The 20235-nt window shown below is 40.1% G+C and overlaps 5 protein-coding genes across 10 annotated transcripts in view; 3 read left to right on the top strand and 2 right to left on the bottom strand.

Moving 5' to 3' along the window:
- p130CAS (Serine_rich_CAS and FAT-like_CAS_C domain-containing protein p130CAS) overlaps positions 1 to 4641 on the top strand; it is a 62054-nt gene extending 57413 nt beyond the window's left edge. For both annotated transcript variants that reach the window (XM_067351600.1, XM_012374450.2), the window contains one exon: positions 523 to 4641. In XM_067351600.1, the coding sequence (XP_067207701.1) occupies positions 523 to 810 (288 nt within the window). In that variant the 3' untranslated portion in view covers positions 811 to 4641. The remainder of the gene's footprint in view (positions 1 to 522) is intronic.
- On the bottom strand, positions 4352 to 5319 carry vnc (GNAT family N-acetyltransferase vnc). Its single transcript, XM_012374451.2, has one exon. The coding sequence runs from the start codon at positions 5317 to 5319 to the stop codon at positions 4765 to 4767; it is 555 nt and encodes a 184-aa protein (XP_012229874.1). The 3' UTR covers positions 4352 to 4764.
- A 1677-nt stretch (positions 5320 to 6996) lies between these two features.
- On the top strand, positions 6997 to 8806 carry LOC105676261 (epimerase family protein SDR39U1). Its single transcript, XM_012373999.2, has 6 exons — positions 6997 to 7355; positions 7454 to 7560; positions 7642 to 7912; positions 7990 to 8255; positions 8320 to 8433; positions 8499 to 8806. Exons 1-6 carry the CDS (start codon positions 7331 to 7333, stop codon positions 8601 to 8603), a joined length of 888 nt encoding a protein of 295 aa, XP_012229422.1. The 5' UTR covers positions 6997 to 7330; the 3' UTR covers positions 8604 to 8806.
- A 94-nt stretch (positions 8807 to 8900) lies between these two features.
- On the bottom strand, positions 8901 to 11334 carry LOC105676262 (uncharacterized). The gene is made up of 2 exons (XM_067351606.1): positions 9922 to 11334; positions 8901 to 9604 (listed from the first exon to the last, which is right to left on the bottom strand). Exons 1-2 carry the CDS (start codon positions 10016 to 10018, stop codon positions 8901 to 8903), a joined length of 801 nt encoding a protein of 266 aa, XP_067207707.1. The 5' UTR covers positions 10019 to 11334.
- A 913-nt stretch (positions 11335 to 12247) lies between these two features.
- zip (myosin heavy chain 10) overlaps positions 12248 to 20235 on the top strand; it is a 30158-nt gene continuing 22170 nt past the window's right edge. For 3 of the 5 annotated variants that reach the window (XM_012374209.2, XM_012374208.2, XM_067351582.1), the window contains exon 1: positions 12250 to 13240. In XM_012374209.2, the coding sequence (XP_012229632.1) occupies positions 12884 to 13240 (357 nt within the window). In that variant the 5' untranslated portion in view covers positions 12250 to 12883. Of the gene's footprint in view, positions 13241 to 20235 lie in introns of all 5 variants that reach the window. The other 2 variants (XR_010889206.1, XM_067351583.1) reach the window with 1 other exon arrangement.

The following is a 20235-nucleotide window of genomic DNA, read 5'->3' as shown; positions in this document are numbered from 1 at the left end:
ATTGCTAAAAGTTTATAGAAAATAATTGGTTAAAATAAAATCGAGGAGGTTGTGTACATTATTGAGACAATCTACACGGAAAAAAAAGTAGCGTCAAATCAAAGCTTGTATACTCAAATTAACGCGTTCATTGTTTCGTATATACGCAACAATTTATAATCTTCCGATAAGAATTTAATAATCTTAAATTTTAACAATACTGTAGTCTTATTTCCATTTTATAATGATCACTTGAAGAATACAATATAATTATTTTGACAATAAGACATCTTTTTTTATTTGAAAAATATGTTATTTTCTATCCAACATTTTTTCTTCTCCACTGAAGAAAATTATTCTTAAATAATAAGAATATTTTTTTCTTGGTTGAACTATATAAAATGACTTCATTCAAGCCAGTTTTCTTCGTTTAAAGCGTTAAAAATAAAGATATTTAAAAAATAAGAATATCTTTTTCCATATACAAAAATTTTACGTGGAATGGCGCGTAAAAGTATTCTAATCGACGTTATAACTTTTCAGGTTTTCCTCGCTCACGGCAAATTCGTTGTGCTGAGCGCGCATCGACTCGTGCACATTGGCGACACGGTGCACCGGAACGTGACGCGCAACGACGTGCGAACGCGCGTGCTGCAATGCGCGAACGCCTTGAACGAGGCGCTCGGGCATACCGTGCAAAAGACGAAGCAGGCCGCCCAGTTCTTCCCGAGCGTCACCGCGGTCCAGGATATGGTCGACAGCGTGGTCGACGTCTCGCATCTAGCCAAGGATCTCAAGGTCGCCATGATACACGCCGCTCAGCAGCCCTGAAGAGGATTTCCTCACGACACAGTCGCGAAACTACAAGTTCCTCGAATTGAAACGCAGTCCTTATGATCGACAGCTGCTTCCTCAGAGAGATACTTTGAGACTGCGGACGATTGAAGCAACGTATGTTAGAGTTTACCCAACGCGATCAGGTTGAACACCGATCGTGTTGCCAATTCGAAGATAACGTTCGAAGAATCGGACGTATTATTATCTACATTTTCGTCGAAGCGTTTCGAGCAAACGTCGCTTTTTCATGAAGCGTGAATGTGCGCTCTTGTAAAAGGACGGATCAAAAGTATCTCAGGAAAGTCTCGCGAATTCTTCAAGCGTTATTTACGAGATGCGAATCATCGATGGCTGCTGCTGTTGCTTTGATGGCTTGAACCACTCACTGACGAGAATACAATTTCAAGTCTCATATTTTTTTTAAAAAGGAAACGAGCATCAGTGCAAAAGAAGTATTTCACTTAGGAATCCTGTACTCTCAATTACAAACGGCGAGATAATCAAATATGATCCGTTTTACAAAGCAGAGAACAAATCTGGATACCCGCGCACGTTAGCATCTCCCATGCAGCTGCTACTTCATCCCTTCGCGCTATCACTAAACAGAGAATCCGTGGCCTAAAATAGAAACCTACTACTGCCAAAGCTCCGGTAAATAGATCGTAAGAAACGAGAAGAAAACCACAATCTTGAGGCAAGTGTCTTTGTAAACGTACTCAAGAATTATAAACATTTGTAATCTTACATAGGAATCATGTAGCCATGTCGTTTCAACTAGGCATTCAGGTAGAACGTGTGGAATAAAATATAATGAAGCTAAGTGGTAGCTTGCTGGCACGCGTGAGGCACTCCCGAAGTGATTTGGGCGAATTGGCGACTCGGCAGACAGCGTTTGTCCGCCGTGTCGCGGAGCGCCATTTCGGCGGCGCGCCAACGCGACGTATGCAGCTAAACGTGTTAGTAGTTTCGTAGATGTACGTATACAGTAGAATATACACGCGTGCGCACAATACACACGCAACTAGACAACGTGTATTCATATTTTTCTCTTCAAACCGGTTTCGATCGGTCAGCTGTGAATCTCAATTTAACCGATTCCCCTTCCAAGAAGCGAAATACAGACAAGAATAAGTTAAACTGCGGTTTACAGTCGACTCGATATTTCCGAAATCGACGATCGGCGACGTCGGTGGTGCATTTAAACCGTTTTTCCGTAGAGAACTCGTTGCTTTCGCCCGAAAGGCGAAAGATCAATATGAATACCGATTGAGGAACAGTCGCGTTTCCGTTTCTACAGTTCAATCGAGAACACCAAGAAAAATTCGATAGTAAGTTCCCCCGCGGAGGGGGGGGGGGAAAGGGGGGAGTACGCTTTTTGGGATACCCTTACGGCAAATTACTTGTTACGAGTGGTTTTTTTGAAAGACTACTTTAAACGGATTTTATACGAAGCTTTTACCGCCGGGTTACGACTTTTTCGGGCGCCCAGGCCTTTTTACCAGGCTCTTCCACAACAGCGAATTAGTCACGAACGCACAACGTGAGCCGCAATCCAGCGGCGGATCGAATTTCTAAACTGTTTTTCGCCGGAAACCACCACGATAAGTACATGTACTCGCGAATTTTCTCGCACAACGAGACCGACAACGCCTTTCTCATAGAACGAACGAACGATGATGTTATTAAAATTAAGGACACCCGAGTCGCCTGCGGCAGACTTGCGCGGACAAACAGATATCCGAGAAACGTAAATGCATTTTCGATCAAATCTTTTTCATATCCCCGATTGTTCGTTTAAACGAATCGTGGAATTGCACTTTTTAATTACTTACAACCATCGAAACGGTCTTTTTTACATTAAAATAGACTCTAAGCTGTAGATCTGACAATATCGTCGCGTTAAAATCCTAAGCTAGATTATTTTCGAGCGTATACTTGTCGAGGCCAAGAGCACGATCCAATCGCTATTTCGCGGCGCACTCGTTCCGATGGCATTCTCTACATGCGAAAGTGTACTTAAAAATAACTTGCCGATTATAGGACTCGCTCAACACATGCGAAACTTTCCGACTTTCTATCCATTGGAGTTTTTGCTGCGTCTCGATGAAAACATATAATTGTATGACTGTGAACGCGATTATATATGTCGCCAGCCGTGTATTAAGATGTAACCGGCCGTTTTTTGTTGCAGCCTTAACGAGCATTTAGTAGAATGCCTTCTACTCTATGAAATTTTATCTCTTTCGACTTTCGTTTCACTTAAAGAATTGATTGCTGAACTGCTTAATGAATTTATTATTATTGTAATAGAAATGAGACATCATGTACTCTTTAGGGCAATTTCTAACATTTATTTTTACGATAGTTATTTACACACTTTTATTTTTTAGAGATTATATATCTAAGCATATCGCGTATAGAAAAGCGTTCGTACACGAACCTCGTTTACGAGGCCTGTATTATAATTTATCGACGAAGCGTTTTTGTAATATAATACATATGGCAGGCAGTTGCATATATTATAGAATATTTAGAGCTGTATATTTAGAAATTTATATGATAGTCGAATCGATAGGTGCTTATCATCCGCGTTGAACTATTATTACTATGTATTCAGGTATATCATGTCATAAACATTAACTTGGACTCGTTTCTCCGTTTTGTAACGCAGATCGACGAATATTCATGCGGAACGTTAGTTCGCCGTTTCCCTGATTTCCCTGTTTTGTACATTGTACCTGGAAGATCCTTTCGCGTATACCATCGTATACCATTCTCGCGACCATTCGTAGACTTATATGTGTATACACATAATAACATTTCGTATTATTATAAATTGTAAAACAAGCTGCATATCGAGAGCGGATTATTCTAAGGCGAGGAAAAACTCTCGATGTGGCGCGCGTGATATCTTTAGAAGATTTACTACACATCGAAAACACTCGTTTTATCATAAATGACGCTTAAATCATGCTTTCGATATAGCCGTGCGAGGACAATTCCTGCGTTTTATTATTAGAGATTCCTTCGTGCCGTTCGTGCAGAGCTGAGATGCGTTGCGAACTAAACAATTGATTATGTTACCTTAAGAACATCTTATTTGTACATAGACATATTTATACATATATATATATATATATATATACATAATTATTCCTATTACAAAAATGGAGTATGTATACATGAGCGGAATAATATACCCGAGACGCAATAGTGGAGTAAATTTGTTTGAATATCGTGCAATGTCAAAAATAATTTCTAAGACAAAGTATACAGAAAGAACAAAGTATTTGGAGAAGAAAATATCGAGATGAATATATTCGTAGATTCGACTTTAAATGTAAGCAAAACTTGTATAAATTGAATCCATTTTCATTGCTGTAAAATATTTTTTTTCTATATATTTCATACTTTTTAATAAGCTTGATGGCTCTCAACAATTAACTTTGCACATTGGCGCGTTACTTGTACATCATGATTTCGATCATTCAATAAAGCTTCTCTCTCTCAATGAAATAAATCGAGATCAAGTAGGTAGCTTTTCTCGAGAATCCTTTATTTTTTTTTATATTACATATCTAAGTTTTAATTACATTACAGTGTAAACGAAACACAATACGAATACTTATATAATCTAAGTTGAAAGATACAACAATCCCAAGGTCAAATCTTACTCAATTGTGCAAATATGTCTCTCTTGACAAATATGTAGCTTTCATACAGTCGCATATAAAATATTACCAGTGTATCCAAGTCGGGCTTTGATTAGCAGAAGCTTTTATTTTACAGAAAGTGATTAAGTATCCACAACTAGTTCTAGTAATAATTTTTATTGAATTTTTTTCCTCAGCAAAAATATGCAACGAATTTCTCAAGTTCACATGATATAGTACAAAGCGAGTGATCCAAGAATCAGTACCAATTCGACAGCAGCAGACGAGGAACGGGCTACGAATGATCGCCGCAACATCTGCCGAGGTGCGTGTGAACGTTGCCCTCCTTGTGCGCTCTGTCCCGAAGAGCCTTCTCGTGATGGAAGCTGGTGAGATCACGTTTCATAGCGTAAGCATCTTCGCCATCAGCATAATACTTTGGTTCCACCTCCGACACTTCAAACTGCAAGCTACTTGTGTACAAGTTGAGAGCCGCGCGATTACTCCTGCGCACGTGCAACGAAACGTACTTCGCTCCGAAACATTCTACCATCGCTCTGGAAGCCTGGTTCATCAATTTCTGCGCGATGCCGAGTCTTCTGTGAGAGCGTTTCACAGCCAGACTGGTGATGTGACCGTGGGGATTGTCTTCGCAATCTTCCTCCATCTTGGCGAGCACGTATCCCACTATTCTTCCTTTCTCATCCTCCGCCACGTAGCTCAGTTGTGGCCAAGAGAGAGCGTGGTATAAATAATATTTCATCTGATAGTTTTCAGGTAGACATTGTAAATTGCAGTGTTGTATGTTTAGCAAGTCTTCTGTGGTTGCGCAACGTATATTTACAGACATTTTGGTCAAATGAATCCCGTCACAAGATGTCCAAGAGCAATTTCGTTTTATCGTAGTCGCTGTATTCTTACAAATGTCGTTGTCCAATGATAAGAGTGGTCGAATATTGTGCTATATTCAGTCACGTCGAAGTTTCTTTATGCGAGAACGGCCGTTCTTTAAATCAGTAACTGATGAGGATTCACTCATTCCATTTCCAGTCAACTCCCTCACAAATCGGAATCGTGACAAGAAAAATGTCCAGACTAAGTACCAACCTGACAAAAGAAAAATCATTATGTAATATAAATGTAAAAAAGTAAAATCAAAGACAATAATGCAGGCGAGGATGTGACAATTATAAATTCTATAAGTCAAATTAAAAAGGATTTACGTTTTTTATTGGGTTAAAAAATTTAATTAATTAATGCTTGATAATTTTATTAAATCTTGTAGACTTGTATAGTATTATTTAATATCAAATATATTATTGCAGATTCCTTATTGCTATTCAAAAGATCAATGTCAATGTATACATAATACGAAGATACGCACGATGCAGATATGCTTATCATGAGTCATGCTTATCAATATACATAGAAACTATGAATTGGTTCTAAATTTAGAAGATATTAGAATCTAGTTGTGCATTTATGCACGTTCGAATGTAAAATATTGGCACACACATTAACAACGTATCACACGTCACATACGCGTAAAATAAGAAACTTTTTCCCTTTTGTACAGAAAACTGCGTTTTCTTCTAATGATGCAATTGCAACGGTATCGTAGTTGACGCAATGCTAAATGTAAAGTTAGCGCAGTAGCAACATGCTTACCTATCACAACAAGGAGACATACTATCAGTAGACTAAATAACACGGAGAATGCAGCCAGGAAAATTTCCATTGAGATTTCCATCGGTTCTTCCATAAAGAAATAAAAAAAAAAAAAAAAAAAGGGGGAAGAAACTTGCTATCCCGTACGCGCGAGCAGTGGCATAACTTCTTTAACGTAATTTCGTTACGCGGGCGGCAACGAACACGCGCCCGATGCAACGACGAAGGACGAACGAGCGATGAATTCAACACGCGATAACAGAGCAGAAGTTTTCGCTGCTACTTACAACGGGCACGCCATTTTGAAAATCGAAGCGGCACATATAGAGGTTAGATTTTCCCCCACCCACAATTTCCCATGCAAAGGTATAAAAGCTGCTTTCACGATTACAATGCGTTTTCGCAACGACACTTACCAAAGCCCGACGGTTTAATGAATCGCCTCGAGAGACATCACTCGTGTCAGATTTTCAACTTTTTCCGCCGGTACATTCACGCGGCTACGAGCCTACCTAACCTATTCTACCACTAATTGTATTTAGAAAATAACAACGGTTGCACAGCCGTTGAGTGAACAAGCAGTAATTGTGAATTAAGGTGTATCCAGACGAACGTGCATAGTGCACAAGCGTATGCGTAAGGAAATGAATTGGTTCATAAAAAGATGGACCGATCTATTTTCTTATTCACATGCAAATTTGTCTGGATATACCTTTATATGCACAAATATCATGGTGGCGCGAGTTTTAAAATATATATAATCTTTCATTCTACATTATACATAATTTCTATCGACAGTAGCATTAACGAGATACGTTTGAAGACGAATTTGCAGACTAACAATATTTAGACAATTAATTCGCTATTAATTTTTATGAGCAACAAATACTCGAACGTGATTGATGTTCGTGAATGTCATGGACGATCGCGACCAAAGAAAATGTTGCATATACGATAAGAATCTTTAGAATCTTGTTATTCTTTTCAATGAAGCAGTTCTATTATGTAAAAGAATTTTGATATTTATGTTCTTAATATGATATTTACGACGAAAAATTGTGATTGTATAACGACTTTGCAAGCTGTCATTGTGATGGTTAACTGCTATTCGCGTCACGACCGGTCGGACTTGACAAATTCGTTTATAAAATAATCTGACATAAAAGTGTGTCAGATCTCAATTATTTTCGAATATGGCCTTAAAACACGTAGTTGTTGGTAAGCTGTAAATTGATTTATTATGAATTCGTAATACAATACTGCAACAAAATACGAGATCGAGTTGTATCACTAATAAGGTTATATAATACTTTTAGGCGGTGGTACTGGCTTCGTAGGATCACAATTGATAAAATCGCTGTCTCTCGAGGGTATCTCTTGCACATGTATCTCTCGAATGCCAGGACCAAATAGAATGTCGTGGGTAAGTCATGATGATAAATTTATACGTTAAAAAATCTGTTGGCAACAATTAACAAAAATATGACTGTTATAAAATCTATAGAATGATTTAGAACGCTACGGACTACCGGAGAATACATCAGCTGTCATCAATGTCGCAGGTCAAAATGTACTCGATCCTACTCAGAGATGGTCACCGGGCTTCAAGCAGAATGTCAGAAACAGCAGGGTGAAAACGACAAAGGCATTAGCTGATGCTATACAGAATACCAAAGCTACAATTTTTGCGACCATATCAGGAGTTGCGTATTACAAGCCTAATGATACTGTATATACAGAAGAAAGTAAATGCGAGTCGTATGACTTTCTATCAAGTAAAGCTCTGATTTTTATTTTTAATGCGATATTCGTAAATTGATCATAATTTTAAGCACATTATTTATCTTGTCAGAACTTTGTCACGATTGGGAGGCGGCAGCACAATTACCAGAGGACTGTAATATTAGACAAGTGATAATACGATCTGGAGTTGTATTGGGAAGAAATGGCGGTATGATCAAGCAAATTTATTTACCATTCTTCTTCGGTCTCGGTGGGCCAATAGGAGCTGGAAATCAACACATGCCCTGGATACATATCACTGACTTAATTAATATGTTTATGTTGGCGCTTAAAAATAACAATGTGCACGGGATATTAAATGGAGTTGCGCCTCAGGTAACATGGTTTTACATTGTTCTTCAATCAAAGTATATTACTTATTAATTATGAATATTAACAGCTTGTAACAAATGCGGAATTTACGCAAGCGTTCGCAAAGGCAATGAAAAGACCTGCTGCTATACCTCTTCCGAGTTTTGTCCTGAAAATATTATTCAGTGAAGAACGAGCAAAAGTTAGTAACGCTTACTTAATAATCTCGATATTTTTATTTTTAATTCAATATTTTTATTGTTTTAGATTATGCTGGAGGGGCAGAAAGTTATGCCGAAGCGCGCTACAGAGTTAGGATTTCAGTATCAATATCCGAACATCGAAGATGCTTGTGAAGAACTCGTCCAATAAACTTTGTATAAAAATCTGTTTAATTGTGATAAAAGTCTAGGCATGCAAAGCTAAGTTAATTATTATACAGTTATTGTAATAGTACAATATATATTACTTAGATTGTTGACGATGTGATAAAATATCAAGTTTTAATATTCTCTTTGATAAGTCAGAAATTATTGTTATTTAGTAATAAATTATTTATTGCAGCAGAAAACAAATCCATACAATTTTATTTTCAACAGATAATTACAGGTGCAACATCAAAGACATCACAACGTTCAATGTTCCATTAATCACAATTCTTGTCAAATTTTAAAAAATGCAAGTTGTAGGCACGGCACAAATATTCCTACTACATTTAATATTATCAAAACGTGTGGAATTTTCGGTAAAAGGACCTTTTCTCAAGTTTGCTGATTGATAGCTATTAAATTGTGCCCCATGCATTAAATTTGGATAGCTCAAATTCTGTTGTGTCCTGTAACATGTTTTGCTATTGCCCAAAACATTATCAGAGACAGTTAATTCATTCGACATGGGTAGACACGTTCTTGGCAAATTTTGCAAGAATTTCTCCTCAGAATCGGAAGCGAGTAATAATCGGTCTGAAGGATCGATCAAAGAGTGATCAAGGTACTTGAGCCGACTCATATTTAAAAAATGGTTGATTTCTTTTCTCAAATCTTGTATTTCCTTCCTCGTTAAGCCCTTCATACTGAGAGTAATTGTATTTCCGTTTCTGTGTAGGATGAAGAGACCCATCTCGGTGGAGACTCCAACATGTCGGATGTCAGTGAGTTTCATCAAAGAAGATTCACCAGAATTTTTTGAACATAATTTATCGCTCCAAACAAATTTTTCCACGACAGCTTTGTTCTCCGGCTTATACAATATCAAGTCTTCCCATTCTCCAAAATTGTCTAGCCAGAACATAATCTCACTCAGAAGTAAGATAATCAAGAGATAGGCATTGTTTGTCAGATGGCTTAATATTCCGACAAAAATTACCGCCGACACTGAAAAAGGTAATACATTTCAGCAGTAATAAATATAATAGCAAAATTATATGCACAAATATATATATACACATTTTAATTTAGATGAAAAAAATTTCAGAAAATTTTGATTGAAAATTTAGAGCACAAAAGATTTTATACGAAATTATAATTCAATTATACGTACGTTAAATTTTTACGTACTGCAATTTATAAAAAATCAAACGTGCTACGCGTTTCATTATTATGTTTATCAATACATAATTAAAAAATATTGACATAAATTTCATGAATCAAATTTGAAAAAATAATATGAAATATGTAAAATCATCTCTTACGGCTGAGCAGTAGCCATGCGGTACATCCTGGCCTTCGCGATACATGTAATTTATTTTTATCTAGAACTCTGAGTTGGGGTTTTGCGATTAAAATCATATTGCAGCCGCGAGAATCAACATTACAAGAAAAATTTCGAGGTTTCGTAGTTATGTGAAGTAAAAGAAAGAGACTGAAAAAATTTTAACGTATAACACGAAGATTGTTAAAGATTGGGTGAAAAACTGCGCCACGCGTTTGTCATTTTTGTTAAATAATATCAATAATATGAATAATCGTAAAGAAACATACATTCAAAAATTTAATTTAACTAGAACAATACAGGCGCGCGCTGCGCGCGCGCACTTATTATAGTAATTTAATAATTAGGAAATCTAAATATTTAGATAAATTTTTTTTATTTTAAATAACCGTCAAAATAACCTTCGCTATCAAGCTATCAAACTATGGCTGCGTTCCCATTTCGTCTCACACAGTGCAGTATCCAATGGCCGCCATTTTGCTGAATACTGCACTGGAGAAGCGTTTTGGTAATTGGGACGAAGTGATTTGGTTCCCATTACCAAATATTTGGTAATGGAAACGTGATGGTAATAATTACTAAATCACTTCGCCCTCATTACCAAATATTTGGTAATAATTACTAAATCACTTCGCCCTCATTACCAAATATTTGGTAATAATTACTAAATCACTTCGCCCTCATTACCAAATATTTGGTAATAATTACTAAATCACTTCGCCCTCATTACCAAATATTTGGTAATAATTACTAAATCACTTTTCCCTCATTACCAAATATTTGGTAATAATTACTAAATCACTTCTCCCTCATTACCAAATATTTGGTAATAATTACTAAATCACTTCCCCCTCATTACCAAATATTTCGTAATAATTACTAAATCACTTCCCCCTTATTACCAAATATTTCGTAATAATTACTAAATCACTTCCCCCTCATTACCAAATATTTGGTAATAATTACTAAATCACTTCCCCCTCATTACCAAATATTTGGTAATAATTACTAAATCACTTCCCCCTCATTACCAAATATTTGGTAATAATAACTAAATCACTTCGCCCTCATTACCAAATATTTGGTAATAATTACATAATCACTTTGCCCTCATTACCAAATATTTGGTAATAATTACTAAATCACTCCGCCCTCATTACCAAATATTTGGTAAAAATTACTAAATCACTACGCCCTCATTACCAAATCTAAATCATTGGGACGATGTGATTTGGTAGTAATTACCAAATATTTGGTAATTGGGACGATGTGATTTGGTAATAATTACCAATTATTTGGTAATTGGGACGAAGTGATTTGGTAATAATTACCAAATATTTGATAATTGTGACGAAGTGATTTTGTTCCCATTACTAAATATTTGGTAATTAGGACGAAATGATTTAGTTCTCATTACCATATATTTGGTAATTTAGACGAAATTTTTTAAGAGTGATACAACTTGACAGCTTGAGGTAATGTAAACAATTGTCATAGAAACATTTATAAATTGCTAATCAATATTGCCTTGTTAACCATTTAAATATAAACTGTCAAAATATATTTTTTGTACATGACATTGAGATAACCAATCAGCGTCGCGATAAAACTGCAACAATACACTTTGATACTTTTGAGATTTCGATATATTCGACTATCGACTTCTTATGTTTTTTTAAAGAGTGGATGATGTTTAATGATGCGCATAAAATAATTAATCGCGGATGTTTCACGGACGTTGGACGTATCCAACGTGTTTATAGCTAATAAAAAATCTGTTTAATTTATCGATGAAGCATACAAATAAAAAAGAAACATCGTATTGGAGACATTAAAGGAAAAAGGATCTTTTTGATTTGATGTCGAGTTGTAGTACGAAAAACATTTAATATTTGCACCAAAAATATGTATTTATAGGTTAATTTAATAATTAATAATTTATTTTTATTTATTATTGTTTTAATATCTTTTTAATTTCTAGTTTTTTGTTTAATCTTTCACACATTTTAAACTTAATCTCAAACTATACAAACGTGCGTAATTGTAAATTATCTCAAATCGAATCAAACTCGATTCGATTAAATCGATTGTTTTCGACAAAAGAATTTCGAGTAATTGGAAGAAATCGAGTTGTCGATTATTTAGACTCGAATCGTACTTGATTCGACTTGAACTTCGGACATCTCTAGCATCTAGTGAGATCGAGACATTTGAAAACGAGCAGGGAAAAACGGCCCGAATAGACGCCCAGATGTCGGTTGGGGAAGGGTAGGGATCGCAAGTCTGCGCGAGTCGAACGTGCGCGGAGCTGCAGGCGGTCACGCTCGATGACAGTCGGCAACAGTTGCGATCGGTGCGGTCGAGACGTACGGTGAAAAGGAAGAGATTTAAAAAAAAACGATCGTTTTCGCGTGCGCGTTCGAAGAAAGGAGAAAACGGAAAAACGAAGCACTCGCTACTTCGATCACGATCCTCTTACATGTGCGGTTTCTCGTCGCCGGCGCGACATCGTTTTCGAAGGCGAGGAGGCGCGACGAGCAGCAGACCGGACCGGGTGCTCGCTCGCGAGGAGGGCGAGTCCGTTCGTTGGCGCAGTGGTGGCAATAGTTGGTGGTAGTGGTGGTGGTAGTAGTAGTGGTGGTGCCGCCGCTGCACACTCGTCGTTGATCGCGCATCGTGGCGACAGCTAGTAACGACAGCCGCCGTCCAATTGGGCTCGATCGGACTCGGTCCCGATCGTGTCGCGTACGCGAGTACACGATACGCGCAGTACGCGGGCAGTTTTCACAGGGCGAGCACCGAGGCGCACGTCGTGCACGAAAGGGCGACCGAGGCAGCGGCGGGCGAGCCGAGAGAAAGGGGGACTCGAGGAACGCAAGGCGAACGCAGCAGCAGCAGCAGCAGCAGCTTTGCCGCGTCGTGTGCACGCTCGCTAAACAAAGATGGCGGACGTGGACTCGAGGGTAGACCGGTCCGATCCGGAGCTCCGCTTCTTGTCGGTGGACAGGAACAGCTTCAACGACCCGGCCACCCAGGCGGAATGGACGCAGAAGAAGCTGGTGTGGGTGCCGCACGAGACGCAGGGCTTCGTCGCCGCCGGCATCAAGGGCGAGCGCGGCGACGAGGTCGAGGTGGAGATCGCTGAGACCGGCAAGCGTGTACTCGTCGCGAAGGACGATATACAAAAGATGAATCCGCCCAAGTTCGACAAGGTCGAGGACATGGCGGAGCTTACCTGTCTGAACGAGGCATCCGTTTTGCATAACCTCAAGGACCGGTATTACTCCGGGCTGATTTACGTGAGTACACAACTCCTCCATACGTTTGCGCCTGTCTCGCGCCTCGGTGCGCGATCGAAGCACTTCTCTGCAATTCATTCACACCGAATCTGTTTCGAGCGACATTATTTCTTGCACGAGCCTTTACGCGCGACATCGAGCCCGTCGCTAACCCAATTTTCCTTCTCCGTACGACGGTTCGGTTGGTCTTCGGGTTTCGCGTTCCGAGAAGTTCAAAATTGTCTGTTCGGCTCGATCGAGAGGCTCAACGTTTAAAGGCTTGATACAGCGACTTTAAATGTGATAATGTAGAAGAATAAAAATGTGTGAGATTAATCGCAAGACCGAGAGTGAACGAATATTTATCGCGAAATCGTCTTGCCACTTTCTTCGAGAAGGAAAGCGTAGGAAATGTGAGGAAAATGCGAATTTGTCTGACGACTTGATACTCCATTTTGGACATTTTCGGTTTTTGAAATCGATATTCCGGTATTTTATTGGACACAATTCTGCACTTTTCTCTCGTGCTTTTACGTTTTTCAACGTTTAACGATAATGAGCGATTATATTTGAGATGATCTTGTTGAAAGTCGGCACAATGCAGGCAGGTACAATGCAGGTACAATGCCGTTGCAATGCGAGTACAAGTGCCAGGTGCTTGTCTACCCTTCCATGAAAAAATCCTTAGGGCCGGTTTCTTCAACGTCGGTTAACTCTAACCTCTTTTAAAACTGTTCCTTCTCTTCTCGGAACTAGAATTGGGAAAAGTGAAAGTTCGGAGTTAAACTGCAATTAAAGTTAATCGATGTTTATGAAACTGGCTTGTAGAATTCTACAAATATTTTCTTGCATTCTGGCGAGGAATATTCGTGCTCCGAAATATGAGCGCTATTCGAACTTCACTCAAGTTTTCTTTTAATGAAAATGCAAATAAGAGCAAATTTGGAGAAGGATTAAAAATCATTCAAATGCGAAAGTTAATTAGCGTCAATCTTAACTCGGCAATCTTGCCATCGAATTGAGTAGCTTTTCGGAGCTGGCTTTAAAACGTTGGAAGTTTCCTTTCTTCAGGACAAAACATGTTGCAGAATTAATATGTTCGTCGTGGTGCGAAGGCACTGATGAGTCACCGCGTCCGCGAGCTTCACTTCGAATTCGAGTCGGCATTATTAATTCGGTAGCTGTGCGCGTCGTCGAGGAAATTAATCGCCGGCTCTAGCGAAATTACGCGGATTTTCGGTTATGTCGGCTCGAACGCCGGCTTCAAAATATTTACGGAACGAACATACAAACACGCGACACGATATTTTTCGTAGCCACTAATTGTAAGTCAGATCACGTTGAATGTTATTTGGAGTTATTAGCATTTTTTTGTAAATCATAGACGAACAGCAATACGAAACAATTTGGAAGAGGAACAATCTAAAAATAGAGAAGACATTTTTACACCAAGACTGGGATTTCAGTTAACGTTTGTCATTAGATTTTTCTTGAACCGAAGTCGAACCGATCCGATTTCGTAATCGTGAACGGCGCTACACATGTTACGGCAAAATTTGTCCTACGGAAAATCGCATGCGCATTGGGAGTCGATCGGTGCATCTGACAACGTTAAATGAAATCCCAGCCTGAAATGTTTCTTTCAAATCCGAAAGTAGTATTTTCTGTTTAGCGGCGAGATTTTTATCCGCAGGTGATGTTAGGTTTTTTTTTGTAATTTTAGAGCACCGAGATAAGATAGACGTTTATTTTTAACGACATATTCTTCCAATTCCAAGATGTTAAAAAGCACACGGCGGTGAATTAGGCTCGAAGGAATATTGACGATTCCCGTGTTTTTATTAAGCGGAGAATCGCTCGAGATTCGCTACGAGTCTCCTTTGCGCAAAATATATGCGCGTATTTCTGACCTGCGCTGCACCTCGCACACTTATTACGCTTGCGACTCCCCGAGATCATTTGTCCTCTCACAATTACAGAAATATGTCCGTTGCATCGATGCTGAAATAAGGAACGACGCCGGGAGCGCGAGTCGACGATGACTCGCGCGGAACTCGTCGGAAAGAAATCCGGTCGTCGTTTATTTTCGCGCGTCACATTTTTATTATCGATTATTGGCTCGGGCGCGAGAACCGGCCGTGCGCCTCGTTTTGAAAAATAGCGCTCGCATCGCCGAAGAAATCGGTCGCTGTCTTATTTCGACCGACGGGGAAAGACCGTACGACTCTCTTTCGCTCGTAAGGCGAACTAAAGATAGCTCTCGGTTCACCACGGCTCTTGCTCGTCCTCGTCTGGAATTAATCCGCGCGCGAGATATATCGGAAATGTCGGGAGACCGAAAGAGAGACGGAGAGAGAAAGAGAGAGAGAAAGAGAGACGGAGAGAGCGAGGGAGAAAGGTGTATGCGACGCGAATGGATTCGATCGGGTAAAGACGACCGGTCGCATATCGCGCAGCGACAATTCGGACATTTGCATTTCTCCCATAGAAAAAAAAGTAGCGTCAAATCAAAGCTTATATACTCAAATTAACGCGTTTATTGTTTCGTGTATACGCAACAATTTATAATCTTCCGATAAGAATTTAATAATCTTAAATTTTAACAATGCTACAGTCTTATATATATATTTCCATTTTATAACGATCACTTGAAGAATACAATATAATTATTTTGACAATAAGACATCTTTTTTTTATTTGAAAAATATGTTATTTTCTATCCAACATTTTTTTCTTTTCCACTGAAGAAAATTATTCTCAAATAATAAGAATATTTTTTTCTTGGTTGAACTATATAAAATAACTTCATTCAAGCGAGTTTTTCTTTATTTAAAGCAATATAATCTCATTTCAAGATTTCATTCATGTTAAAAATAAGAATATCTTTTTTTTCCGTGCCGATAGCGATTTTAGTATCTTTCGGTGATTTAGTTACTTTTGATTTTTTTTTTTTAATTCGACTCGCATTTGCAGATCGTTTCGCGCTAATGAAAACACGCTCGATTCTAATTCGCTAGATCATCGATCGATTTAACTGTTTTCTTTAACGTGTCGCAAGTATGTTCTCAGAATGTATTACGCATTAACGTTATTGAATTCTAATTAAAAACGTGCGCTAAAGTGTGTAGTCGCGATGTAAAATGCAGATAAGGAAACTAACGTATGAAAATACCGCGAAGAAAGTTGTTTTGCAAGAGATAATTGCGGTGTGGGTAGGAAAAACGCTCGTCTTACATACCCGCGCCGCGGGTCCGAGCGGGACCGAGAGGTCCCGCGTTCGAGAGTTAATTAATATCGTGTAGCAGGATCTATGAATTTTCAATATTAAATCGCGTATCGATTACGCCGGCGAACTCGGGATAATGAGAATGCATTTAAATATTCTTTTTTCCACGCAAGTTTTTCTTTCTCTCTTTTTTTTCTTTTTTACGATTGGAGGCGAACGACAGTTTTCTTCTCTGTCGTGAGAAAAAAGGTAGTTTTTTTAATCATCGACCAAGACGAACTTTGTACGATTAGATATTCGGCGACGATAAAAAAGAAAGAAGTGGGCGATGCTCGTTGATATGAGTCGACGTTGCATTTGTGTATTGGCAGACGAGTACACCGGCAATGCGTTTCCCCGACGCTTTTCGCTTATCACCGGGTGATAAGAGAACCCCACCTTGCCGCGTGACTCACGTTGATTTTGACTACATTTTGAGCGCCGCTCGCCGATTGCGCGCGCTCCGACTTTGATCGCGCACGCTCGGGAAAAATAGGTGTTTGGTTTTTCCGTCGACCGGAAGCTCATTTCCGCGAATCCCGCGTATTGTCACGGATATCGCGGATATCGGTGGAAAAAATATTTTCGAGCCTGAATGCCAGGCGGTGTTACGTCACGGATCACGTGGGGCCCCGTGTTATGTTTCTCCGGTGATTATCCACGCTGATGTGTTCGCCGCGACGCAGTCAATTAAAAGCTACTTTGGGAAACATTCCAGCGCTACGCTCAACTGAACTGAAAGAATAACTCGGCGGGCGAACGAAAGTAAACACGGAGAGACGGCTTCATTCAAAAGCTCGTGCTCGCGGAAAGAATTGCGCGCGGGTCGCTCCGGTCGCAAAAATTGAAGCAGATGCGCGATTCGATCGTGCTTGATTTATCGCGATCGACTCCGCGGCACGCACTTCCTTCTAGATAAAGCGATAGGCTTATTACATCATGTCGTTAAGCGGTGTATCAACAAGATTTATTATCGCGTCCTGGAAAGAAGCGCGCGCGGGACAAATATCGAAGAAATATCGATTGTCGTTTGAACGGAAGAAAAAGAATGCATGTTCCCGCAATGTTTTTTCCTATCGCGCGATTACTCTTCCGCGCCCGCATTTTTCGCGCTTCCTCTCCGCCGCCAAGAAAGTATTCAACGATAGTCGCGTTCGATAAGATAGCGAATCGCGCAGCTGTTCTCACACACCACCGAACGACTGTAACTTGTAACTTTATACGCGGCATTAAAGAGACACCTTTGCCAGCCGGATGACAGGTAAATGTCTTCGCTCCACGAATAAAACGCCGGATTGCAACTGTTGCGTTTTACCGCTCAGACATTACGCGAGCCATAAAACAAAGCCGATAATTGTTAAAATGTCAGAACGTTACCGAATGCTGTGTACAGTCGTTTTACGTCGCCTTAGAGCTCTTTTAATCTACGAATATAATATTTTTTCACTTTCATAATTTCTAACCGATTACACGCCAATCAATTTTCTGGGCAAATAGTGATTTATCAAAACTACGTGGACGACTGCGCGCGTTGAAAAGCAACGCCATGTGGCATCGTTGGGGTCAGAATGGGGTTAAATATGATGGCGCGAGGCGAAAAGTTTTTGTCGCGCAGGCGAAGAAGCGCGCGTTCGGCCGCACCGTCTCTCAATGAATTCGTCGTGCCGTAACCGGACGGATGTGTCGGGGATTTGGCTGAAATTTGCGTCAGAAATTCCATACGGACTTCGTCATAACTCTCATTGGTTTACGCGAGCGTACATTGTTTGGACAAGAGATACTCGGAATTTTAAACCGACACATTTCGTGTCACCCGCCGATGTTACGCGCTATCGCGTCCAAAAGAATCGCGCGCAATCGACAAAATTGCGGCCCAACATTGCTCGCTCGACAAACTCGCGTGATTGAGATTTTGTGAACCAATCGCTTCCTATTTCGATAGACTGTTAAATCGGAACTGCGAGTAATAGCAGCATGGCGCCGAAGAAGTTTCTCATATTTTAAATGAAATATAAATTATAAAATTTTGATAAAAAAATTGCGATCATGTTATTCCCAAGAAGATGAAACTTTCAGTCTGTAACGATTTGAAATAAAAGAATCGGATAATCGTGAATGTTTTTAAATTACATTTACTTGAAATATGATGAAATTTTTGCACGAATTAAGAATTATGAAGTCTGCGTGTTGTTCGAAGGAGGAAAACGACGAAACGTTAGCGCAAATAATACAAAACAACTTGAGACCCGAGAATAATATTCTTTCTCTCGCTCCCTCGCTCTCGTTGCCTTTTTTCTCACCTAGTCTCGAAGAATGAGAGTCGATGCTCGTCGTGACTCACGCGTGACTGATTCGGTAAACGCGACTGCAAAGCTAGACAGAGTCCGATGACGGTCTCCGAGGAGAAGGTGAGAAAGCGAACAGCGCAAGAGAGGTAAAGAGTGACAGAGAGCGCACGGGGAAAGGGAGAGTAACGGGGCGAGGGCGGAGGAAGGTTGGGATATTCGTTGGGAGGTCGCACCGGAGAACTGAACGGAGGCCGATCTTGAGAGACGCCATCTTGGTGGTTTGACAGAGTCACCTTGGCGAAATGTGGCTTACCGTTGCGGATCGCCGAGGTTCTGCGAATCTGCCAGCGAGGATGTAATATCGGGCAATAAAATGATAAACATTTTATCCGTCACTGATATCAGTTCGATGGGAAAATTTTACTCTGCACGCGTCACCCTTTTTACGATTTTACAGAAATGCCAATTATTTGCTTTATGTTAAACAGATCTGTGCGTATCTTTACGATTTTTCGAATCAGGGATTGAAAAGGAATTGCATACTTTTTTTAAGGATGTTTCGCGTCAATTGTTATCCATTTTTCAATTTCGATACTTAGTATTTTCACGACTTCAACGATAAGCTTTAAATGAAAACTCCGCTTCAAAATAATGTCCGCTTGAGATTTCGCCGGGAATATAATTTTATCGTCTCTTTCTTTCTTCTGAAATTCAGTCCGTGCGTTGGAAGTTTCATTTTACACAGCCGCCGATTATTCGAAAGGAAATATTTTCGCCGAGAAAACTCCGAATTAACCGGACGATTAGCCGTTGAAAAAACGACCACGCGGTAGAAATGACCAGTCTCTCATTTCAAACGCTATCTCTCTCTTTCGTCATCTAATATCACGTTTTGCTATCGGACGGCGGCTGGTAGTTAAAGAATCGGGAAAGCGGAGACTCCTCGTCGCCGTCTTTTTGCCTCGGCCGGCGTTCTCGCCTGGAAAATGCGGGATCCCCGTTTCGCGGCGTCAGTCGAGATTAGTATTCGCGGCGTGCGACGTGTAATAGTCGCACGCGGAATTTCTTTTATGCCGCGCGCGGAGATACATACCGCGTGCGAGCTGGAACATTTCGGAATTCACGCGGAATTCTCGCCTCGGCCGTCTCAGGGCCGCCGCTCCGGCCGGCACGATCGACGCGCGATCGTTACGGCATTCGCTTTCGAGCGACACATCGCCGTATCGCCGGCGCGACGCGAGGCTGCAGACGTGAGCGGAAAAACGAGATCGCGAAACGTCGTCGTGGCTCGTCCATCGACACGAAAATTCCCTCGATCGATTTACGATGTGAAATCTGTATTAAATCGTTTATTCGAATTCCGACGACGAGGCGATGTCCGTTCGAGGTTGAGCGAGGAACATGGATCTCGCCGCTTGGCCGCTCTCTTCCCTGAAACTCAATTCGCTAGAATTCCTTTCTCT

The sequence above is a fragment of the Linepithema humile genome, chromosome 3 (genome assembly GCF_040581485.1).
Source record: "Linepithema humile isolate Giens D197 chromosome 3, Lhum_UNIL_v1.0, whole genome shotgun sequence".
In the NCBI taxonomy this organism is placed as follows: Eukaryota; Metazoa; Arthropoda; class Insecta; order Hymenoptera; family Formicidae; genus Linepithema; species Linepithema humile.
This window is presented reverse-complemented; position numbering and strand designations above follow the sequence as displayed.